The sequence below is a fragment of the Phyllobates terribilis genome, unplaced genomic scaffold, assembly GCF_046119375.1.
Source record: "Phyllobates terribilis strain yellow unplaced genomic scaffold, ASM4611937v1 Scaffold_2__4_contigs__length_985480577, whole genome shotgun sequence".
Taxonomy (NCBI): Eukaryota; Metazoa; Chordata; class Amphibia; order Anura; family Dendrobatidae; genus Phyllobates; species Phyllobates terribilis.
This window is the reverse complement of record NW_027362762.1, coordinates 535,930,546-535,956,376: the sequence shown is the minus strand read 5'-3', so window position 1 is coordinate 535,956,376 and position 25,831 is coordinate 535,930,546. Positions and strand designations below refer to the sequence as shown.

The following is a 25,831-nucleotide window of genomic DNA, read 5'->3' as shown; positions in this document are numbered from 1 at the left end:
CTGTAGACTGTGGGGGCAACCCTGATTGAATTAGGGCCCGCAATCCTCAGCGTCGGGAGGACGTGTTCTGTCCCAACGTCCGACTGGGTCCCGGCTTCCACTATGTTAACCCAGTGTGCCGTCAGCAAGATGTACCGTCCCTACCCACAAGCACTTGTCCACATGTTCGTGGTTAGGTGGACTTTCCCACTAACTGCGTTGTTGAGGACACGGCTAATGTTTTGGGACACGTGCTTGTGTAATGTGGGGACGGCACACTGGGAGAAATAGTGGCGGCTGGGGAACGAGTACCGAGGGACGGCCGCCTCCATCAGGTTGTGGAATGCTTCCGTCTCCATGAGCCTAAAGAGCAACATTTCGAGCGCAAGCAGTCGCGAAACGTGGGAATTTAGTAGTGTGGCCTGTGGGGCGTTGGCTGCATATTTGCGCTTGCGTTCCAAGGACTGCAGTATGGACAACTGAATGCTGCGCTGGGACACGGATGTGTCTTTAAAAAACAACCAGACTCAGGAAGACCTAACAGTTGTACTGGCAACTTCCTTCGTGTTGGTGTTACGGAGAACGGTTGCCTGCCTTCTGTCTGCGGCCACCACACTGGTTCTTCCTGCCTGTTGGAGTGCTCTGCCTCCCTCCCCCTGTGTGCTGCTCTCCTCCCTCTGCATGTCCTCCTGCCAGGTTGGGTCAGTCACTATATCATCCACCACCTCATCTTCCACTTCCGCACCCTGGTCCTCCTCCTGACTTTCTGGCAATTGTGTCTCATCATCGTCCACCTCTTGTGACACTTTCCCATGTCGCCTTCGTGTGACCGTGGATGCTCAAATATTTTTGCCCCACTTTAAGTGGACCGGGCGAGAGGCCCGAAACTATAAATGGAAAAGTGAACAGCTCTTCGGAGTGTCCAAGTGTGGGATCAGTTGTCTCTGGGCACTCGGCATGGTGGGAGGAAGCAGGTTCAGGGTGAGGTCCAGACTCACGGCTACTGAGACTTGACCGTGTGGAAGACAGGGTGGTGGTGGCTAAGTGACTGGAAGCATTATCTGCTATCCAACCAATAACCTTTTCACACTGCTCTGTGTTCAATAGTGGTGTTCTGCGGTCCCCTATTAATTGGGACAGGAAGGTCGAGCGAGAAGATGTGGGTGTTTGTTGTGGCACAATTTCAGCTTGCCCACGGCCTCGGCCTCAGCGTGCACCATCACCATCACCATCACGTTCAGTTCCCCGTCCCTTGCCATGGCCATTTTAAATGGAGGACAATATCTTCCATGCTCACTACAAATGGCTAAATTTGGAGCGAACTTATATGTGATCCGTGTGACGGACAAACCACAGTTTTAAATAGCTGGCCTGTAGGTAACTATTTTGAACAGCAAAATGGTGTCAATAAGTTCACTGACACACCGAAACAAATTTTTAATGGAGGCCAGAAATGGAAGTATTTTCTGAAAACGTATATGTGATCCGTGTGACGGAGAAAACACAGTTTTAAATACCTGGCCTGTAGGTAACTATTTTGAACAGCAAACTGGTGCCAATAGCTTCACTGACACACTGAAACAAATTTTTAATGGAGGCCAGAAATGGCAGTATTTTCAGCCCAATTATATGTGATTCGCGTGACGGACAAACCACAGTTTTAAATAGCTGGAAGCATGCTCGCTCATCACTAATGTATGTGTGGCACCCCAGGGGTCTGGTTTCCACAGTAACAGCAATGTTATGTCTGAGAGCAGGTGGGAGGTCTCTTGGTCAGGGATCCTATGCATGCCACACCTCCTGCCCAGTCCTGGGAGGGGAAGAACTTCCCCTATATAAACCTGGGGCTGAGGCAGGGTTAGAGAGTTCAGAGGGAGAGTTCAGCCAGGAGGGCTGACAGGGAGCTGTGGCTCCGGCTGGGCCCAGCTCCAGGGCCAGGCCTGAAGCAGCTATGGGAAGAAACAACAGGAGCTCTGTGGGAGCAGTGTTACAAGGAGTCAGGGGCTGGCAGCTGCAGAGCTCGCCCTGACTGAGAAGATTTCTTACCGGACCCGGAGTCCGAGGCTGTGGGGACTAACTCCTACCCAGCAGCAGAATCCGTCAGGCAGGGGATTTCACGTCCTCTGGCCAAGAAACCCGAAGGCACGGTCACACGCGTGGGACCAGCACCGCCATCGTGGAGCGGAAGCCATTAGAAGGCCCCGAGTCACCGGCCATACGGGTGAGCACCACACGGTACACTCAGGGACGTGGGCTACTTTTACCCGCCTCTAGCAAGGTAGCCAGAAGAGTACAGTTAGCTGGGAAGGCCTACAACTCCGCCTGGCCAGGGGAGATCCCATCTGCTCAAGGACTGACCAGGCCCCGATCGCTAGCAAGTACTCCGGGAGGGTCTATCTTTGTCACCAGTAAAGACCCTGAACTACATGCATCGTCTCTGAGTGGTTCCTGCTACCCCCATCATCCACGTCGGCTGCCCTGAGGCCATACCCCTCCCGTTGGGGGTTATACCATCCCCGCTGCACCATCCTTCCACCGGCCTCAGCGGTCTGCCCTGCAGCGGCAGCTCCAAAGCTGCATTCAACGGGTGACGTAGTCGTCCAACATCTACTGCTGATACATCGCCGCTCAGTTTGACTCCCTGGGCACGGACCGGGTCACCGCCACGAGACTACAACCCTCAACAGATCCGGCTCCGGGTAAGCTCCCGCGTGCGCAACGCAGCGCGACACAGGCCCAGGGGCGCGTCAACTTTTGGCGTAGTCGGCAGGATTCCGTGCCCGCAACCACCGGGTACTGCGTGCCTGAAAAAAGAGATTTTTAAACTTACCATCGGTGAAGATTCCCGCCATCCGGCGCCATCTTCAGCCTTCTTCCCGCCATCGGTGAAGATTCCCGCCATCCGGCGTCATTTTCAGCCTTCTTCCCGCCTTCCGTGGAGTTTTCCCGCCGTTGGACGCCATCTTGAAGACGCCGCGCGGGAAGAAGAGGGGCGTGGACTCCGAAAGCGCGCGAGAACTGAAGCCCCGCCTCACATCCGGACGTTGCGTAAGGTCCTGGAAGGAGCCCAGCAGACGCCGACGTCACAGGAGCGTGACGGAAGGTCCTCAACCCTGACGATCCACTGCGGAGCCGTGGCCTACGGAAGAGGATCATCGCAAGGTAGGCCACGGTCCACTAGGGGGGAGAAGGATGTCGGATACGGAGGAGAGCTTCACCGCTTCAACCCCCGCCAGCGCCACCGCTGTTGCGGTCATGCCTTTCACCATGCCCTATATCCCGGGGACAGCCTGGCTACCCCAGGACTCAGGGGAGTCACATACCCTGCATGACTTTAGAGAAAAGCTGGATAGCCTCTTCCAGGTGTACCGCCTCACAGAGGAGCAAAAAGTGAGCATCCTGGTGGCCCAATTAACCGGGGCAGCCCAAAGGGAGGTAAAGTCCTGGCCACCTGGGAGGAGGACTGTCGCAGAGATACTAACCCAGCTAACCGAGGAGGAGCTGCAGTACTACCAATACGAGGAAAGCCAAGAGGACCCGGACGGGTCTGAGGACTACCCTCAGGAGGGAGCACAAAGAGGACATAGCTACTGAAGGGAAGTAGCGTGAATAAAGAGCTGTAAATAGTTACCCGTAAAGGTACAAGGACTGCTGCTAATTAAAATATGGTCCCCGTTGGGATTAGTGAATTGTTCCCCGTGTGTCCCTATCCTTTACCAGGCTGAGGACTGTGAGCAGCCATCCCCTATCCCTTACCAGGCTGAGGACTGTGAGCAGCCAATCCTTATCCCCACTGGCCGAGGACTGAGAGCGGCCATATCCTGTAAATAATTATGTGTTTCTAGTAATTTATAGGTGTTATGTTCTGCTACCAAAGCTAAGGAAAGAGAGGAGATCTGTCCCTACTATAAGACTCAGCTGAATCCCTACGATGTAACAGGGAACCTGATCCTGCGATCAGACCTGCTAAAGTCCTAATCTAGTCTGTACGGAGACCTATAGATTTGGGGAGGGAATCCCTACAAGTACTAAGGACTGGGAGGAATATGGGACACCTCCTAACAGAAATAGCAGCAGACAGACGAACAAACAAAATAGATAGAACCTAGAGGTCCGTAGACCAAGCAAACTAACAGAGTTAGATACAGAGCACAGGCTAGCTAGAAAGTAGATATACAATGAAGTCCAGCAAAGCCAGAAGGGCGGAGCAGGATTAAATAGGCCAACAAGGTCATGTGACCAGCAAAGGAAAAAAAACCTAACAGCAAGGTTCTAACAGTACCCCCCCTTCTAAGAGGATCCTCCGGATCCCCTAGGACCAGGCTTATCAGGAAATCTCCTGTGAAACGCTCTGATAAGTCTGGACGCGGAAACATCATCTGACCTCACCCAAGAGTTATCCTCGGGTCCGAAACCTTTCCAGGCCACAAGATACTGCAAACTACCTCTATACCGTCTAGAGTCAAGGATGCGAGAAATTTCATATTCCCCGTCCTCCACCACCGGAGGAACAGAGGCAGAGGCGTCACCATCCGACACAACAGCTTTTTTTAACAGAGAGACATGAAAGACCGGATTAATTCTCCAGGAGGTAGGAACCTCCAACCTAACAGCAGATTGGTTGACAACCTGAAGCACCTTAAAGGGCCCTACAAACTTGGGACCCAATTTCTTAGAAGGAATCCTCAACCGCAGATTCCTAGAGGACAACCAAACCATGTCACCAACAGCGAACAAAACCTCCTGTCGTTTCCTATCAAAGTAGTCTTTAGATTTTCTGTTGGCCTCCTGAAGATTACCACGCACATCCGTCCAAACTCTTTCCAAATCACCGGAAAAATTCTCCTCCTCAGGCACGGCAGATCCCAACTTGGAGAACGACCCAAACGACGGATGTCTCCCAGAACAACAAAAAAAAGGCGAACAACCAGCAGAAGAAGATGTATGATTGTTCAGAGCAAATTCGGCAAGTGGCAGAAACTCAGACCACCCCTCTTGATTGTCTGCCACAAAACAACGCAAGAACTGCTCAACATCCTGGTTTTTCCTTTCTGTCTGGCCATTAGATTCAGGATGATATCCGGACGAAAACGACAAATGAATTCCCAACCTGTCAAAAAAGGCACGCCAAAAACGAGCCACGAACTGAGGACCCCTATCAGAAACAATGTCAGTAGGAACGCCATGAAGTCTGACAATTTCCTTGACAAAGGCCTTAGCGAGAGTTTTAGCGCAGGGCAGTTTGACGAAGGGAACCAAGTGACACATCTTGCTAAAACGGTCCACGACCACCCAGATGACAGTAAAACCCTCAGAGGGGGGAAGGTCAGTTATAAAGTCCATAGCCAAATGTGTCCAAGGAGCACTGGGGACCTCCAAAGGACAAAGCAACCCCGCAGCAGGAGTATGTGAGGACTTAGATCTAGCACATATAGTACATTGGCGCACCCACTTAATGACTTCCTTCTGCCATCCAGGCCACCAAAAACTGCGACCCACCAGTCTCTTGGTCTCAGAGATTCCGGGATGACCTGCCAACCGAGATTCGTGACACTCAACAAACAAATCTCTCCTAAAGGTCCCAGGCACAAACAACCTCCCATGAGGAGTGTTAGATGGGGCATTCTCCTGAGCTTTAAGAATCTCATCTTCCAAAACGGAGTCTAAAGCAGCTATCACAACACCTTCTTGTAAAATGTTTTCCTCTTTCTCAGCACCGACTATGGGAGAAAAACTGCGAGACAAGGCATCCGCCTTAACATTCTTAGTACCAGGGATGTAAGTAACGGAGAAATTAAACCGCGAGAAAAACAGTGCCCACCTAGCCTGACGGGCATTCAGGCGCTTGGCAGCGTCAAGATATATCAGATTTTTATGATCCGTAAGAACCTGAACGGGAAATTCCGCACCTTCCAAGAAGTGGCGCCAGTGTTCAAATGCGAGTTTAATAGCCAATAATTCCCGATTACCAATATCGTAATTCAATTCAGTCTCCGAAAATTTTTTTGAAAAAAATGCACAGGGATGTAATCCATCCCCGTTATCCTGAGACAATACTGCGCCAACCCCCACAGAGGAAGCATCAACCTCAACCAAAAACGGCCTAGTAACATCAGGCTGCATAAGGATGGGAGCAGAGGTGAACCTCTCCTTGAGATACACAAAAGCTTCAATGGCCTCAGAAGACCACTGAACCGCATCAGCACCTTTCCTGGTGAGATCAGTCAGAGGTTTGACAATACTAGAAAATTTTTTTATGAATTTTCTATAGTAATTGGCGAAACCCAAAAACCTCTGTATTGATTTCAAACCAATAGGCCTAGGCCATTCCTGCACAGCCTGAACCTTAACCGGATCCATCTCAAAACCTTTGCTGGAGATAATGTAGCCCAAAAAACTAATTCTCTGTACAGCGAACTCACATTTCTCCAGCTTAGCAAAAAGCGAATTGTCCATTAATAACTGTAATACCTCACGCACGCTCCGCCAATGAGACTCCAGATCTGGCGAATAAATCAAAATGTCATCCAAATACACAACCACATTTTTACCGATCAAAGGTCTAAGGATGTCATTAATCAGATTCTGAAAAAATGCAGGAGCATTAGTAAGACCAAAAGGCATAACCAGATTCTCAAAATGACCCACAGGAGTGTTAAAAGCAGTCTTCCATTCATCACCCTCCTTCATGCGCAACAGATTGTATGCCCCCTTAAGGTCAATTTTAGAGAACCACTTGGCCCCCAATAACTGGTTAAACAGATCAGGAATCAATGGCAGTGGGTAAGGATTGCGTACCGTAATTTTGTTAATCTCACGAAAATCCAGACAAGGACGTAAACCGCCGTCCTTTTTTTTTACAAAAAAAAATCCAACCGCCACAGGAGACTTAGAGGGCCTAATGTGACCGGCGGCCAAACTTGTCTGTATGTATTCCTCCAAAGCCTTCCTCTCAGGAATAGTAAGGTTAAATAAACGACTTTTAGGAAGAGTCGCTCCAGGGACAAATTCAATAGAACAATCATAGTCTCTATGGGGAGGCAAAACCTGCGATTCTTTCTCAGAAAAAACTCTCCAAAAATCCTGAATAGGAACAGGCAATTCTCCCCTATCCAAAGCTGCAATACGCCCGTTACAACACTTGTCATAACATTTATGGCTCCAGGATTTAATTTCACTGGTAGACCAATCCAGTACAGGATTGTGAAATTTTAACCAGGGCAAACCCAATATTACTGGAGAAGGCAAGTTATTCAACACTACCAAATCCAATTTCTCATGGTGAACACCATTAATAGTGAGAGGAAATTCACTGACCTTGAGAGTAATATTCTTCAAAGGGGAGCCATCCACAGAAACCACAGCAATGGGGGATGATAAAGGTTCAGGTTTTAAATTGAGTTTTTCCACGAATCCCCCATCAATAACATTCAGTGTAGACCCGCAATCAACAAACACCCGAAATTCCATTAATTTTTCCTGAGCAATCGTGGAAGCAGCTAAAAATATACCCTTGGAATTTAAACAGGCAATACGGGCGTGACTGACCATTTTTTTTTCTTTCTTCATACGAAGCTCACAGCCTTTAATCAAATGACCAGATTTTCCACAATAGAAACACAAGCCTTCTGAAAAACGACGGTGTTTTTCTTGAGAGCGAGGTGCCACCGATCCAATCTCCATCGGTTCACCACTGTTAGTACACACATTATCATAACCAGAAACTGACATAGCAGAGGATTTGCTCTCATTAACCCTAGCACGCAGTCTTCTGTCCACCCGTATAGCTAATTGCATAGCCTGTTGCAAATCCTCAGGTGTAGGATAAGCAATTAGCAGGTCTTTAACCTTTTCACTGAGCCCAGCAAGAAATAGACTTTTCAGAGCAGAATCGTTCCACCCTGTTTGAGTGGACCAACGACGAAAATGTGTACAATATTTTTCCATATTACCTGATCCTTGTTTTAAACGTCTCAACTCAGTCTCAGCTGATGCCACACGGTCAGGATCATCATATAATAGTCCTAAAGCAGAAAAAAACTATCCACTGATCTGAAGCATGTATCACTAGGTTGCAAAGAAAAGGCCCACTCCTGAGGCTCTTTGCGCAAAAGTGACATTATGAACCCTACGCGCTGGGATTCATCCCCAGAGGACTTGGGTCTCAAACGAAAATACAATAAGCAAGCATTTTTAAATGAAAAAAATTCTCGATGTTCACCAAAAAATAAATCCGGCAAACATACCTTAGGCTCCAAGAAATATGCTCCAGGACAGTTACTCACGTGCTGACGGAGCTCGGCCACTTCCAGAGAGAGTCCCTGCAGGTGTTTAGCCAAATCCTGAACCGACACCATGATGGAACAAAAAAAAATCTTTCCTTAGAGAATTTACAGGCTGGACTTACTGTTATGTTCTGCTACCAAAGCTAAGGAAAGAGAGGAGATCTGTCCCTACTATAAGACTCAGCTGAATCCCTACGATGTAACAGGGAACCTGATCCTGCGATCAGACCTGCTAAAGTCCTAATCTAGTCTGTACGGAGACCTATAGATTTGGGGAGGGAATCCCTACAAGTACTAAGGACTGGGAGGAATATGGGACACCTCCTAACAGAAATAGCAGCAGACAGACGAACAAACAAAATAGATAGAACCTAGAGGTCCGTAGACCAAGCAAACTAACAGAGTTAGATACAGAGCACAGGCTAGCTAGAAAGTAGATATACAATGAAGTCCAGCAAAGCCAGAAGGGCGGAGCAGGATTAAATAGGCCAACAAGGTCATGTGACCAGCAAAGGAAAAAAAACCTAACAGCAAGGTTCTAACAATAGGAGTCCTTGGTGGGTTTACCGGGAATCCTTTGTACAGTTAGTGGAGCGTAACCCAGGATGGACTAAAAGACTGTTAAGGACTTGGGGCAGGACAGACCCCTACCTGGTTACGTCTCCCTGTTTTGGTGAAATGGACACCTTTGTTTCTTCAAAGACTGCACCCGGTTACGGACATGCCGTGACCACCTTTATGTGTTTCTTTATTGTATTGTTATTGTTATATCTTGTTATGTTTTTCTAAAATATGTTTAGTCCCGGAGTACTAAATTTCACTAGGGGGGAATGTGGCACCCCAGGGGTCTGGTTTCCACAGTAACAGCAATGTTATGTCTGAGAGCAGGTGGGAGGTCTCTTGGTCAGGGATCCTATGCATGCCACACCTCCTGCCCAGTCCTGGGAGGGGAAGAACTTCCCCTATATAAACCTGGGGCTGAGGCAGGGTTAGAGAGTTCAGAGGGAGAGTTCAGCCAGGAGGGCTGACAGGGAGCTGTGGCTCCGGCTGGGCCCAGCTCCAGGGCCAGGCCTGAAGCAGCTATGGGAAGAAACAACAGGAGCGCTGTGGGAGCAGTGTTACAAGGAGTCAGGGGCTGGCAGCTGCAGAGCTCGCCCTGACTGAGAAGATTTCTTACCGGACCCGGAGTCCGAGGCTGTGGGAACTAACTCCTACCCAGCAGCAGAATCCGTCAGGCAGGGGATTTCACGTCCTCTGGCCAAGAAACCCGAAGGCACGGTCACACACGTGGGACCAGCACCGCCATCGTGGAGCGGAAGCCATTAGAAGGCCCCGAGTCACCGGCCATACGGGTGAGCACCACACGGTACACTCAGGGACGTGGGCTACTTTTACCCGCCTCTAGCAAGGTAGCCAGAAGAGTACAGTTAGCTGGGAAGGCCTTCAACTCCGCCTGGCCAGGGGAGATCCCATCTGCTCAAGGACTGACCAGGCCCCGATCGCTAGCAAGTACTCCGGGAGGGTCTATCTTTGTCACCAGTAAAGACCCTGAACTACACGCATCGTCTCTGAGTGGTTCCTGCTACCCCCATCATCCACGTCGGCTGCCCTGAGGCCATACCCCTCCCGTTGGGGGTTATACCATCCCCGCTGCACCATCCTTCCACCGACCTCAGCGGTCTGCCCTGCAGCGGCAGCTCCAAAGCTGCATTCAACGGGTGGCGTAGTCGTCCAACATCTACTGCTGATACATCGCCGCTCAGTTTGACTCCCTGGGCACGGACCGGGTCACCGCCACGAGACTACAACCCTCAACAGATCCGGCTCCAGGTAAGCTCCCGCGTGCGCAACGCAGCGCGACACAGGCCTATATCACTATAGACTGAGGTTCTGCAGAAGCTAAGGTGTGATATGTGGTATATATGTAAATACACACACACATACTTACATTCTTGCACACACATCACTATTGATTTCACAGTACTCATATGTCAGGGGTAATGTGGAGACATATGAAGCTCTGTCACCACTGTGGATGTAGTGTGCAGTGCTGTGATTGTGCTGCTTTCCACAGATGAAAATGCTGCTCTGTTATTTACAACTAGATGGTTGCCCGATTCTAACGCATCGGGTATTCTAGAATATGCCCCATGCAGGATGTGACTCCCCCCCCCCATATAATGCGCCATGCAGGATGTCACATCCCCCGTCCGTTATAATGGCCCATGCTGGATGTGACATCCCCCCATCCCTTATAATGCCCCATGCTGGATGTCAGATCCCCCCTATATAATACCCCATGCAGGATGTCACATCCCCCCCCATAGTGCCCCATGGAGGATGTCACATCCCCCTTCCCTTATAATGGCCCCTCCACGATGTCACACTTCCCCACCCCACCATTTAATGCCCTATGGCCCCATACAATAAAAAAAAAAATAAAATCCAATACTCACCTCACTTGTCAGCTGCTCCTCTGGACTCCAGCGTAGCCCGCATGTTCCCGCTGTGCGCTGTGACCGGTCAGGAGAGAGCGCGGTGTAAAGACGTCACCGCTTTCTCTAACCTAACATGTCACACAGCAGCAGCGGAAGACACAGGAGCTGCTGCGCAGGCACGGGGAGGGGTAAGTATGGCACCGGGTGCCACGGTCCTGAGCGAGCGGGGGGGAGGAGAGGGGAGGGGAGAGGAGGAGAAGGGAGGGGAGAGGAGGAGAGGGGAGGGGTAAGTATGGCGTCGGGTGCCGGGATCCTGAGCGAGCGGGGGGAGGGACAGGAGGAAAGGGGAGGAGAGGAGGGGAGGAGAGAGTAGAGGAGGGGAGGAGAGGAGAGGAGCGTCACTTTTACCATCCGGAGATAAGCGGCCGTAGCCGCTGATCTCCCAACAGTAGCCGCATGGGGGTCAGCGGCGCCTCCGGTCGGGGGACGTATGCTGCGAGCAGCCGGCTTCATGTCCCAGCTGCATCGCCGCTCACCTCCATGCGGCAGATCATCCGCTAACGGCCGCCATCTTTTTGTGAAATGCCGCGTCGCTGATTGGCCGCGGCCGAATCAATCAGCGACGCGGGATTCCCTGGACAGACAGACAGACAGACATTCAGAAAGACAGACAGACGGGATAAGACAATTATATAGATACATACTGGAGTGAGTGTGCAGTGGGCAGGCAGAGGGTGGTGCTAAACACTGAGACTGGGCGGTGCCAGCTCTGGCTGTGAGGTTGGATAATACAACACAAGCAGCTGCCAAGTTTAGTAGAGCCGCAAGTAAACATAGTGGGTGCAGGGAATAAAGTGCATCACTAACAAGCTTTTTTCATTAAAATTAGTGGTAGTATAATGATTTTATAACCTTTGATATACTTTGTCCTACCATCTCGTTTTCAGTCATAGGGGTGTGATTCTCTCATTCAGTAATGGGCGGGCGCAGCATTCAGTCGCTGCTGGCCACGTCCATGTATTTGAATACTGTTCACGGCAAGCGCTATTATTGTGGGGCGCATTTGTACAAATACGGCTGCTGGGCCCGTGCCTGTGCTGTGAGGCTGTGTGATTACTAGCTTCACTGCGCAAGCGCTATGTTCCCCGTGTGTGCGCAGTGAAGCTGGTTACACAGCCTCACTGCGCACACGGGGAATAGAGTGTCATAGCGCGTGTGCCCCACAATAATAGCGCTTGCCAGGAGCAGTATTCACATACATTGGCGGCGCCAGTACTAACTGAATGCTGCTGTCCAGCATATAAAGGGAAATAGTGAGGCACCAGTCACGATGTGCAGCATTCAAATGTCGAGCACTAGTCGCTGCACTCTACATATGAGTGTTAGCCTGAGAAACACGTAGACAGGGCACTAGCCGTGTGCATGAGAGCCAGGTGGTGCAAATTCCATATATAGTAAAACCTGAGCCATCAAAGCTGTAGAAATGGAACAGATAATGCACTCACCAACAGTATTGCTTGATAATAGTCCTGTTTATTCGGGATTACACATGCAGAGTGGTGGTGCAGGTTCTGGGGTGCGGGGGTGCTGCACCACCACTCTGCATGTGTAATCCCGAATAAACAGGACTATTATCAAGCAATACTGTTGGTGAGTGCATTATCTGTTCCATTTCTACAGCTTTAACTGAATGCTCCGCCAGCTCATGACTGAATGTGAGAATCACACCCCTATGACTGAACAAGCAGGTATGATAAAGTGTATCAAAGGTTATAAAATCATTATAATACCATCAATTTTAATGAAAAAAGCTTGTTAGTGATGCACTTTGCATCACTAACAACGCTATGGGGGCAGTGTTGATAGTAGATAAGACGTGACAGGTTCCCTTTAAAAGTGACAGGAAATGCCGCTGGTGTGGCTATGGTGCCATGGCTGAAGACGCTGCTGCAGTGTTCCTATCAAAGGCGTTTGCTGGTATTACATGAAAAAAACTTTTTATATATGTAAAGTTTGACAACTTTCTAATTTTTGTTTTTCAGTTACTTACTTACCATTTTCAACATGATTGTTTGCTATCAGTGAATGAGGACACACATTCATAGGAGGCAAACCATACTGCTGGGTTCTCAGCTGCAAAGTCTATACAGTTGTATCTAGACAAGGCAATGCTCTGTGAGCTAAGGCAGAGGCTAAACAAAGATCTATCAGCCATTTAGGGTCCCTGCACATATGGCAAATTTGCACCATAAATTTGTGGCATAATTTTCATGTGTTATATATGGATTTTTCCTCAGATTTTGTTGCAAAATTACAGCGGAAAACAGCTTGTGCTTTGCAAGGTTGAAGTCTGCAATGAATTCCTTGAAATGAATTAACATCAAAAACCTATATCTCATGTCAATTTACATGTGGAAAATATCTGTAGTTTGTATATGAAAAATTTGTTTAATCTCCTCTACTTTGCTGTTTCTGTATTATGCTGCTGATTCTCCGCTGAAAAAACATGTGACAATCCCGGAGCTAATATTCAATAAGTCCATTCACCCAGAGGCTGCCTTCTCACATTGCAGCCACATTGTGTTTTTTTTTCTTCCAACTTCGCAATAGAGCTGCAACATTTTACCGTGATTTTCAAAAATCTCAATAAAATGATGCGGATTTTCTGCCCTTGTAGCAAAATGGCTTCTGAGTCAACACAGCTTTACAGATGTAATATCAGGATTTATTTTTATTTTATTTGAAGGAGGAGAACTCAACGTCTAAGGAGGAAGAGGACAGTGATGCACCAGGTAAGCAATTTGATTTAAAAAATAAATAAATAAATGAATATGCTGCTACACACTTGTGCCTGTTTTGTTACATATACTTCTCTTTCTAGAACTGTTGATTAATAATTAAATGATATTTCCATTAAGTTTTAAATGATTTTACTGTTATTTGTAATCCACATTATTTCCTGAACATGTAAAAACCCTAATGGGGTTGTCCAGTACTACGACAATCCCTTTTCATGTTTGGCCTCGGTAAAAGCCGTTCCAGCGGTGTCGGTGTCATGTGAGGTTTTGGCGTCATTCGAGCCCTACGCTCAACCAGCACTGGCATCACTGTCCCACCTTCGGACGTATTGAACATCAACTGTAAGCCAGGGCGGTGTCTGACTTCTTCTTGATGCTCGATTTGTCCGAAGGTGGAGACCGTGAGGCTAGTGCTGATTGCATGAATTAACAACCTCCTGTGAGCCGGGAACGAGAGTGCTGACAATGCTGAAATGGCTCAGGCATGGGAGGTGAGTATAAGTGTTTTTATTTTAATGGGGCCAAACATGAGGAATGAGAAGGGATTGTTCTAGTAGTGGACAACTCCTTTAAAAAGTAACTAAACATTCTTTTCTTTCTTAATAATTTTGGTGAGCATGGAAAGTTATGAAACTTTGCAAGTCACTTTATTAGTGGATTTGTCTTCATTCATGTAAAGAAATTGTATGTGAGTGGCTTCCAAACCTCTGCTTTTCCCCAGGCTATTTGTCTTGCATTAATATCAAAAAGTACTAATTTGGAGTACAGATAATGGCAGTGAAAAAGTTGTGTTTATTATCGTGGACACACTAAAAACTATTCCAAATGGGAAAACCCCGGGCCCCGATGGTCTCTCTATCATTTATTCTAAAAAGCTTATCAAATCTCTGCTCCCACATCTAGTAACCCTATTTAATTCTTTCCTTGAGGGGGAAGTCCCAGCCAAACAGACTTTAGAAGCTCACATCTCAATAATACACAAAGAAGGTAAAGATCCCACCCACTGTGCTAGCTATCGTCCAATTTCATTATTAAACGCAGACATAAATTTATGGGCAAAAATTCTGGCCAAGAGGCTAGAGGATGTACTTCCATATATAATTAATCAAAATTAGGCGGGATTTGTCAGAGGGAGAGAAGGAAAAGATAATTCTATTAAAATTATACACGCCATCTCTTATGCTAGGAGTAGGGGGATCCCCCTGACTTTGCTGTCCACAGACGCCGAGAAGGCATTTGACAGAGTCAGTTGGCGCTTTTTAGCTTATACTTTAGAAAAATTTGCCTTCCCGCCAGTTTTTGTGAATGCCGTTCTCTCGCTATACTCTACCCCCTCTGCTCGTGTTAGAATTAATGGCACACTGTCAGGGAGTTTCGATATTCAAAATGGGACGCGGCAGGGTTGCCCCCTCTCTCCTTCCCTCTTTATCCTACTTATGGAGGCGCTTGTACAGAAAATCAGACAAGATCCAGATGTCCAGGGTATTAAAAAATAAAAAATATGAAGTTGTTGGCTGCGGTGTTCGCAGATGATCTCCTCCTAATGTTATCTAATCCCGTGGTAGCAATCCCCAGACTTCTAACGATATTAGAACAATTTAGGGAAATATCAAACTTCAAAATTAACCTCGAAAAGTCTGAGGCTCTTAACATTTCGACTCCTTTAAGCTAAAATTACTCCAGAGAACTGCACCCTTCAAATGGCCAGAGATCAGTATCAAATATTTAGGAGTGCAGATTACTAATAATCCCGACCTTTTATACTATAGGAACTTTATGCCTCTTATTGAGAAAATAAAATCCCTCCTTAAAACATATGACAATCCTTTGTTATTCTGGATAGGTAGAAAAAATGTAGTCAAAGCGTATATCCTCCCCAAAATTATTTATCACATGAATATGCTCCCTATAAATCTTTATAAATCTTCCTTTAGCCTTCTTTTCCTCAATAAAACAGGTCCTATCCTAATACATTTGGAAGTATAAAAAATCTAGACTTCCTCATAAAATCCTAACCCTACCTAATCATGAGGGGGGGTATTGGCCTTCCTAGTGTCCTAAACTATTACAAAGCAATCCACTTAAATAGATGGCTCAAATTAGCCAGTGCATCCAAGAGAGGGGATGCCTCAGACATTGATCTTCTACTCCTGGGTAATAATCCACACAAATACATATGGACAAATGTTGTCCCCACTTCCGAGGCCATAAGTGATATTACTATTACCACTTCCCTTAAGATTAAACGAGACATAGATAAAGATCTAAAAAAGAGCATACTTCCCTCAGCTCAGGCCCCTATTTCTACCATTCCGTACTTTCTAGACCCAAATTATTCAGATCCCTATAATCTCTGGTCGGATTTGTCGCACTGTTCAATCAAACAGTTCCTGACCAATAAAATCCCATTGCTGGATTCATGGCCGGTTAATTCCTCCACGCGCCCCATTAATTTCTTACAACTCAAACATGTCACCCACATTCTTTCGATGTTTAAATCTAAATTCCCTGGTGCGGGAGGAGGTTCATGGGTGGACATGCTATGTAAACTCTCGTTCCCTTTTCCTAAAGGAATATTGAAGATATATAATCATATGATCCTGCCTCAGTCCTTCCAAAAACCTTCCTTTATAAACTCTTGGGAAAAGGAACTTAACATCTCTTTGGCGGATGAAGAACTCGAATCCATTCTTACTAATTCTCACGGATTCTCCAGGTGCATATCTTTGCAAGAGAATTCGTACAAAATATTAACACGGTGGTATAGAACGCCAGAACTTTTATGCCATTATGGATTGTCTGACTCTAACCTTTGCTGGAGATGTAAAGCAGTGGTGGGGAACATGCCCCATATATTTTGGTACTGCCCTAATATTAGACCTTTCTGGGTTAAAATAGAGGAGATGTTGAAAGACCTAGGTTTGATAAGGGGTCCCTTGTCTCCGAAAGAAGTCTTACTATCCTGCCCATCTCAAAATTTTAAACCTAAAAAACTTGATCTGCTCCCTCCACTGTTCGGGGCGGCGAAATACCTGATCCCTCTGCACTGGTTGCAGGTTACATCCCCCACTCACGTTGAGTGGTCGAATAAGGTTGACATGATTAGGCGGTTGGAGGAGCTCTCTAGTTGGGAGACTTCCCAGCATTCCCATTTTCTTGAGGTTTGGCATCCCTGGAAACCTACCTAGCCAGTTTAGCGGTTTTGTGGGTTAAAAATAACTACTACTACTTATTCTGTCATATCCATTCTGTCATACCTCATTCAGGCTGTTTATTAATCTTGCCAACGCGCCGCAACACACATAACTTTGTTTTGGTATGTGATGTCTCTCATACATTATGCTCCCTTGCATTAATTCTTTTCTGATACTTTATTCAGATATTATTCATTTCCCTAGCTTAGGTCTATTGTTGTCTAGGTATACTAGCTTTAGTTTTGTATTTGTCTTGTTATATATTGTTTCAAGTGCCTTGATTTGCTCCATTGAGATACTATTGTCTTTTTATTGATATTGTCATAAACTGTGTGGGCAACATAAAGTGTGCAGACCCTCATACAGTGTGGGGATGATGTGGGGGCCCTCATTCAGTGTGTGGATCATCATATAGTGTGGGGACTACTGTGGGGGCCTTTATAAAATGTGGAGGCTACTGTGGGGGCCATTATACGGTGTGGGGGCTACTGTATGGACCTTCATACATTGTGGAGGCCATTATACAGTGTGGGAGTGACGCGCCCCCTGGGCCGTGGGGTACTCGGTAGCCGGGCCGGTCCTGTATCGGGGTAGTCACGGTGGCAGTGACCCGGTCCGTGACCCAGGGCATTTAATTAAAGGGAAAGTAAAGGGGAATAAAGTTTTTATAGATAATGTTCGTGACGCCACCTGTGGTATGCGGCTATATGAGCTGCCGCTGTGGTGCAGATCCTCTGGAGCTGATGGTGACGTAGCAGAGTTGGTTCAGCTCTCCACAGGCAGAGCTTACCTCCAGGGCAGTGTATAGTGATGCTATGAAGTAGATGTTGTTGGTGCTGTGTAGTGCAGGGCTGGTGATGGTGCAGCAATAATTCCAGGACACAGTGGGGTGCAGTCTTCAAGGTTTACTCACAGTTGTTCAGACTCCAGGTTACCAGCGCCAGTGTGTAACCTCCCACGTCATCCTGCGTTCACCAAGGAAGGGGTTCAGCAATCTCTCAAGTATCTCGGGAGTACTTAAACGGGACCCCGTTCTATGTGCCTTCCTCGGTCGTCTTCCTGCACTGGCTCTCACCCTCCTGCCCTGCGCCTCACAATCAGTGTCCCAAGCCAGTAGCCTCGGATTTTGTCGGGCGACGTGCAGTCCCCTGAAACCTATGCGGCCACTTTTTCAGCGATATAATTGTGGTAGTGAGCAGCTGCACCTTGAAAGTACCTAAGCCTCCGGTTATCTAGCTGAGCCTGGTTGCTCTCCACTAGCTAGGGGCCGATCCCCTTTGCAGCCTGATCCCTCCATGTCCGTGTAGATTCGGGCACATGGGTGGCTTCCTGCACTTCCCGTGCCCCTGGGATCCCCTTGTTCCTCTGGAGCCTTCCCTCTGCTCCTGTCCTCTCTCAGTCTGTCCTCCTGGGCCTCTCAGTCTAGGCCCGCTCATTCCTCCTCTCCTCCTGAGCAGAGCTCATACAGAGCTCCTGCTCCCAATACTCTCTCTTCTGACTCTCTCCTCAGACTGACCTGAACTCCCTCAAGATGGTTCCCTTCTTATACTCCTACTGAATGTGCTCCCCTGACCTACTTCCTCCACCCACACCCACTACACGGTTCCCCCTCACTCGGTTCCCCCCACTTCCAACCAGGGACAGGGCTCAGCACTGTATGCATGCATCTTGCCCCACCTGCTGGTCTGGAATGGTGTAGTGTTGGATGCAGGTGGGTGGGTCCCGGGCAGTACTCCCTCCTTACCTGAGAGTGGGATACCACACCTCTGGGTGAGATGCAGTACCTCTGCGGCGACTGAACCCGCAGGGGCACCACAGGGGCTACTGTGAAGACAGTATACAATGTGGGGGCCATTATACAGTGTGGGGACTACTGTGTGAACCCTCATGGAGTGTGGGGCCTACTTTCAGGGCCATTACACAGTGTAAGGGTCATTGTACTGTGTGGAGACTACGGAGGGACTGTGTGGAGGTTATTATACTGTATTTTGGGGAGCAGTGGGGACATCATACTATGTATAGGGGAGCTGTGGGCTCATCATATTGTGAATAGGGCAGCTGTGGGTCTATTATACTGTGTATAGGGCAGCTGTGGGTGCATCATACTGTGTATAAGGAGGGAAGCTGTACATGGGGAACTCAGGGGACATTCTTAAATGTTAAATGGGCACTTTAGAATAATTATTGTTATTGGGGAACTCGGTATTGTGACAAAGGTGCATACGGGGCATTATTACTTTCTAGGAGGTAAAATGTGGCCACTGTTTTCCAGGGCACATGCACAGGGCATTAATATTTCAATGGGGCAATTTTACCTTTTAGAGGACACAAAGGAGGCATTTTACTTTGTAAGAGACACAGTAGCGGGCATTATTATTTGGGGCTCCAAGAGGACCAGAATTTTTATGTCACACATCAGGTCCACTAATAGGGAAAAATATGGCAGCAGGAGGCTGACAGTATGTTGTGATGTCAGTCTGGGCCAGATGGAAGAGACTGGAAAAGTGAACAACTCCACCAGAAAGAACATGATCATATAGTGGTAGATAGTTACCAGTGCTGCAGAAAACATAGGAGATTACAGCACAGTTATAGTGACTTACAGCTGACGTTCTTTGTGATAGAGTCGTTCACTTTTCCCGTCTTTTCCATCTTGCTCAGACCGTACAGTGGTGGCATTAGTATGTGAGGCAGTAAGAGGATCCCTGCTTTTGTACCACACAGCAAGTGCAGTAATAGGGACACATATGGCAGCAGCGGCGGCTCAGTATTTGGATATCAGCAGGATGAGGCATTTGTGCAGGTCGGGAATTGATGGGGACAGGGCTGAAATGTGAGAAGTCAAATAAGTCTTTGTTGTAATCTCTGTAGACAAGTCCTGGCTGGAGGATGTTGCAATGTTGGTCTGAGAAAGATGGAAAGGTGACCAACTATCAGAAAGAATGTCACCTGTAAGTAATTATCTGTAACTGTACTGTAATCTCTTATATATTCTGCAGGACTGGTATCGTATTGCGGTAATATCAGTATTGGTCTTTCTGGAGATTTTTTTCATTTACAGCAGGGTCATCTGCTGAGGTTCCCCTGTACCCATGATTAGGGTACAGCTGGAGCTAGGCCTAACTTTGTCTCTGTCCTACACCGGCTGACTTTGTGGTAGGGCCTTCTCTTGGAGTACGTGACGCGCCCCCTGGGCCTGTGTTGTGCAGGGAATACCCGGAGCCGGATCGCTGGGGGTTGTAGTCTCCGTGGCGCTGACCCGGTCCGTGCCCAGGGTAGTCAAACCAGTGGCAGTCTTAATGTTGTAACAAGTGTCCGACTACGCCACCCATGGATTGCGGTCAGTGGGAACCGCCGCTGCGCTGCAGACCGCTGAGGCTGATGTTGTATGCGCAGCCAAGTATGGGATTACTCCCCACGGGAGAAGTATTGCCTCAGGGCAGCTAGTGTGGATGATGGGAGTGATGGTATGAGCGTCCCAGTACTAATGGTGCTGGTGCGGCGATGAAACACAGAGACTTGTAATTGCAGTTTCCAATGCTTTACTCACAGTTCTTCACCAGGTCACTCGTGCGCAGGAAGGACCGCCTGAGCCGTGCTGCGTTCACCAGGCAAGGGGCTCGACCAACTCCCAGGCAATTCCAGAGCGTGGCACAGGGCTCCCTTCTCTTCCCTTCTCTGGCTGTCCTCACCAGTGACCCACCTTTGTCCAGCTTCCTCGGGCCTTCTCTTGGCGAAACCTATCTCCGGTTTCCCTGACCCTATGTGGTATGCTTTCCTGTTGGATGTAGTGAGGGGTCGCACCAAGATGTGGTCACAACCTCCAGTCCTTGGCTGAGGAATCTGTTGACTCCACCAATTTGGGTCCCGGTACCCTGCTCTGCCAACCCTTCACCCGCAATCTCCTGGGCCTTTGGGGTTCCTTCTGCCTTCGTGTCTCTGGGCCTTTCTCTGTGTTCCAGTTCCTTGTTTCCTTTCTTACTTCCTTTGCTGTTCCTTCTCCTCTCTCTCTCTCTCAGGCCCCAGCCTCCTGACAAGGCCTGCCTGTGGAGCAGAGCCCATGCAGCAGCTCTGCTCCCTGTCATTTCTCCTCAGACTGCACTGACTGACTGCACACTGATCTAAGATGGTGCCCACCTTTTATACCTCCTTCTAACACCCGAGCCCAGGTGACTTGCAACCAATGGGCTCCTACCTATGCCCAGAGACCCACCCCTATCTGCTCCTACACCACTGGGTTTTCCTCCCCCTCCCCACTCCAGCCAGGGACAGAAGCTGTCGTGCCTGCACTTCTGTGGGAGCACCGTTGAGCTGTCCCTCGGAAATGGGGTGTGTGTGGTGCATGCAGCCTAACGAGCCCTAGTCCACACTCCATCCTTACCTGGGAGTGGAATATCACACCTCTGGTTTGAGGTGCAATACCCCTGTAGCAGCCGAGCCCTCAGGGTGCTACATTCCCCCCTGGTAAATCACAGCACGTCCTCGGGCTGGAAAAGAGCAAAACAGTTTAAACATACAAAAATTTTAGAATGCATTCGTATATAAGACATTAACTATTAACCCATCCCTTTATGGGAGGCACTTTTCCCTTTTAACGTTACTGGTATAAAACATTACAAGACTTTCTTCACACACATATAAAATACTATAAACTCTTTTAGCAGCATATGAAACTTTTTCAGTATAAGACATTCTTAAGTAAAACATTTTTTTTTTTTTTTCAAAAACACATTCTTGAGTTCTGGCCGCGGTGCAACTTGCGACCAGGTGTTCTTTCTTCTTAGGGGAATGGCTGCTCTCAGTCCCCAGCCAGATTAGGAAAAAGGGATGGCTGTTCTCAGTCCCCAGCCAGATAAGGGATATAGGGGGTAACTTCTACACAGTTCTATATCAGTCCCAACGGGGACCACACTCCACTCAACAACAGTTTCTATACTCTTATGGGTAACTATATACAGTTCCATTTACCGTTCATTAGTAACGGTGTCCTCCTGATGCTCCTTCCTCGTAATCTTCAGACCCGTCCGGGTCCTCTTGGCTTTCCTCGTACTGGTGGTACTGCAGCTCTTCCTCGGTTAACCGGTTGACGTGGAGGGCGTACAATCCCTTTGCGCCCTTGTGCAGCAGGCCTTGTGGCGGGGCCTGGAGCAGGTCGGTGTCTGCAGCGCCCAGGATTGGCGGCTCCACCAGGGGGCCTGGGAGCAGGCTGACGCTGGCAGCGTCCCGGACAGGGAGACTCCTCTTACCTGCTCCCGCGACCGCTCCTGCATCACGTGTCTTCTCCTGGCGCTGGTCGGGGCCCACGATGGCTGGGGCACTGCCGATGCTGGGCAGCTTAGTCTGCTGCCGGTCCGCCATCTTCTCTCCGTTCCTGGTGTCCTCCTCCCCCCTGGTGGACCGTGGCCTACCTTGCGTTGATCTTCCTCCGTAGGCCGCGGCTCCGCAGTCGATCGTCGGGGTTGAGGACCTTGCGTCGCGCTCCTGTGACATCAGCGTCGCTCCCTCTCCCTTCCAGGACCTTACGCAGCGTCAGTGCGTGGGGCGGAGCTTCAGATCTCGCGCGCTTTCGGCGTCCACGCCCTCTTCTTCCCGCTCGGCGTCCCAAAGATGGCGTCCGATGGCGGGAAGCGGCTGCGGATGGCGGGAAGACGGCAGAAGAGGGCGGGAAACGACCCAAGATGGCGTCCGATGGCGGGAAACAACCCAAGATGGCGTCCGATGGCGGGAAACGACTCCGGACGGCGGGAAACTTCTCTACAGGTAAGTACAAAAGTCTTTTTTTTTTCTCAGGCACGCAATACCCGTTGGTGGCGGGTTGGTTTGAATCCTGCCGACTACGCCAAAGTTGACGCGCCCCCTGGGCCTGTGTTGTGCAGGGAATATCAGTATTGGTCTTTCTGGAGATTTTTTTCATTTACAGCAGGGTCATCTGCTGAGGTTCCCCTGTACCCATGATTAGGGTACAGCTGGAGCTAGGCCTAACTTTGTCTCTGTCCTACACCGGCTGACTTTGTGGTAGGGCCTTCTCTTGGAGTATGTGACGCGCCCCCTGGGCCTGTGTTGTGCAGGGAATACCCGGAGCCGGATCGCTGGGGGTTGTAGTCTCCGTGGCGCTGACCCGGTCCGTGCCCAGGGTAGTCAAACCAGTGGCAGTCTTAATGTTGTAACAAGTGTCCGACTACGCCACCCGTGGATTGCGGTTAGTGGGAACCGCCGCTGCGCTGCAGACCGCTGAGGCTGATGTTGTATGCGCATCCAAGTATGGGATTACTCCCCACGGGAGAAGCATTGCCTCAGGGCAGCTAGTGTGGATGATGGGAGTGATGGTATGAGCGTCCCAGTACTAATGGTGCTGGTGCGGCGATGAAACACAGAGACTTGTAATTGCAGTTTCCAATGCTTTACTCACAGTTCTTCACCAGGTCACTCGTGCGCAGGAAGGACCGCCTGAGCCGTGCTGCGTTCACCAGGCAAGGGGCTCGACCAACTCCCAGGCAATTCCAGAGCGTGGCACAGGGCTCCCTTCTCTTCCCTTCTCTGGCCGTCCTCACCAGTGACCCACCTTTGTCCAGCTTCCTCGGGCCTTCTCTTGGCGAAACCTATCTCCGGTTTCCCTGACCCTATGTGGTATGCTTTCCTGGTGGATGTAGTGAGGGGTCGCACCAAGATGTGGTCACAACCTCCAGTCCTTGGCTGAGGAATCTGTTGACTCCACCAATTTGGGTCCCGGTACCCTGCTCTGCCAACCCTTCACCCGCAATCTCCTGGGCCTTTGGGGTTCCTTCTGCCTTCGTGTCTCTGGGCCTTTCTCTGTGTTCCAGTTCCTTGTTTCCTTTCTTACTTCCTTTGCTGTTCCTTCTCCTCTCTCTCTCTCTCAGGCCCCAGCCTCCTGACAAGGCCTGCCCGTGGAGCAGAGCCCATGAAGCAGCTCTGCTCCCTGTCATTTCTCCTCAGACTGCACTGACTGACTGCACACTGATCTAAGATGGTGCCCACCTTTTATACCTCCTTCTAACACCCGAGCCCAGGTGACTTGCAACCAATGGGCTCCTACCTATGCCCAGAGACCCACCCCTATCTGCTCCTACACCACTGGGTTTTCCTCCCCCTCCCCACTCCAGCCAGGGACAGAAGCTGTCGTGCCTGCACTTCTGTGGGAGCACCGTTGAGCTGTCCCTCGGAAATGGGGTGTGTGTGGTGCATGCAGCCTAACGAGCCCTAGTCCACACTCCATCCTTACCTGGGAGTGGAATATCACACCTCTGGTTTGAGGTGCAATACCCCTGTAGCAGCCGAGCCCTCGGGGTGCTACATACGCGCTCCCAGGTTGCGGGGCTTCCGTGACTCCTGACGCAGTTACGTATCAGCTCTTGGGTGATCCTGGGACCTGAAGTCTTCCAGAGGTCGCCGGTTGTCTCTACAGGGGGATATACGACCCTGTAGACGCGGACCCGGTGTCCGATATATATTTTCTGGGGTGAGCTGGTTAAGCTCCTCTGCCCCCAATGCTACTCACTCCTCTAGCCTTCGGCCTACTTGGGGCCCTCACTAGGCTATACACACTAGCGGCAGCTTGCCGCGCTTCACCGCTCTTATGGCGTCGGCACACCTTAAGCTCACTATTCTGAGCTACAACTGAGTCTGGACTGGGCTCCACTGCAGGCTGACCTCTCTCAGGCTTAACTACTGCAGGAACTCTCTCAACAGGCTTGACTCTCTGACGACTCCAGACTGAGCTGCCTAGCTCCACCTTCCCTATTTATATCCCTACGGGCTCCCTCTGGTGGTCTGAGGTGGACGGTGGAGGTGTGTGTGTGTTGTGGGGGCCTCTTGTGGAGGAATCCGTTCATGCACCCCTCTAGGATCTGTGGCACTCAAGCGCAGCAGGGGCGCCACAAGCAGTGTGCTGCTACCTCCTCGCTGCACAATGCAAACCCCTCTGGCCCTGGGTACAGGTAGCTGCCTGAGCTGTTACTTACAGCTACATCTTGTCTCCTGTCCTGTTCCTCTCTGGAGGGAAGAAGCCGCACCGTGCGTCCTGACGTCTCTACAGCAGAGACAGTCACACAGCATGCAATGTTTACATGTCTGCAGTATGCTGGAGGCAGCATACAGGTACAGTGTTGACACCTAGCCTGCCCCTGGATATATAGAGCAGGCAGCAGTAGTGCAGAGAGATCGTGTCTCCCTGATCTACCGCGGAGTGGAAAGGGAATCTGTCACCCCCTGGGAGATATGAGACCTCTAATATGGGCATACAGATGATTGAAAAGTAAATCTATACATACCTGTATGGCCCATAGCAGAGGTCTGATTGCAGAGAAATGTGTTTTTATAAAATCTGTTTTCACATGCTTGGCGTCCCGGGGATACCAAGAAATCCCCGCCTATTTGATTAGGAAGCCCAGAAATCCCCACCTATCAGTTTATTTAGCATATTCCCCCTCTTCCACTGCACTCGTCTCACTCACTTCCCGCGCATTCGCACAAAGCCGCTATCATCAGGAGCGCTTTTTTTTTCCTCCTGGCCCCGTTTGTCTCTGCAGGGTTCTAGTCCGCAGCTCGCCGGGGAGTCACTGTGACTTCTGGGCGCCTGCGCACTAAAACACTGCGGAGACAAACGGGGCCGGGAGGAAAAAAAAGCGCTCCTGATGATAGCGGCGAAGTGCGCATGCGCGGGAAGTGAGTGAGACGAGTGCACATCACAGGGGACGGGGGGAGAATATGCTAAATAGACTGATAGGCAGGGATATCTGGGCTTCCTAATCAGATCGGCGGGGATTTCTTGGTGTCCCCCGGGCGCCAAGCATGTAAAAACAGATTTTATAAAAACACATTTCTCTGCAAGTAGACCTCTACTATGGGCATACAGGTATGTATAGATTTACTTTTCTATAACCTGTATGCCCATATTAGAAGCCTCATATCTCCCAGAGAGATATCAGCCGGCTATGCTTTGTTGTTCCCATTACTAAAGAGTGGATCTCCTATACTGTTATTGCGTATGCAGTCAGTGGCATGTCTGCCCAAAATTTGGATGCACCCCAATACCCCTTTGAAAATTTGGATGCACCACAATACCCCTTTGAAGAGACTTAGAGGATGGCCTCCTGAAAACAATGTTCCCATTATTAGGA

The 25,831-nt window shown here is 49.3% G+C and overlaps 1 protein-coding gene across 7 annotated transcripts in view; it reads left to right on the top strand.

Moving 5' to 3' along the window:
* SYTL1 (synaptotagmin like 1) overlaps nt 1-25,831 on the top strand; it is a 295,599-nt gene that overhangs the window by 165,722 nt on the left and 104,046 nt on the right. For all 7 annotated transcript variants that reach the window (XM_073666184.1, XM_073666185.1, XM_073666188.1 and 4 more), the window contains one exon: nt 13,449-13,494. In XM_073666184.1, the coding sequence (XP_073522285.1) occupies nt 13,449-13,494 (46 nt within the window). The remainder of the gene's footprint in view (nt 1-13,448; nt 13,495-25,831) is intronic.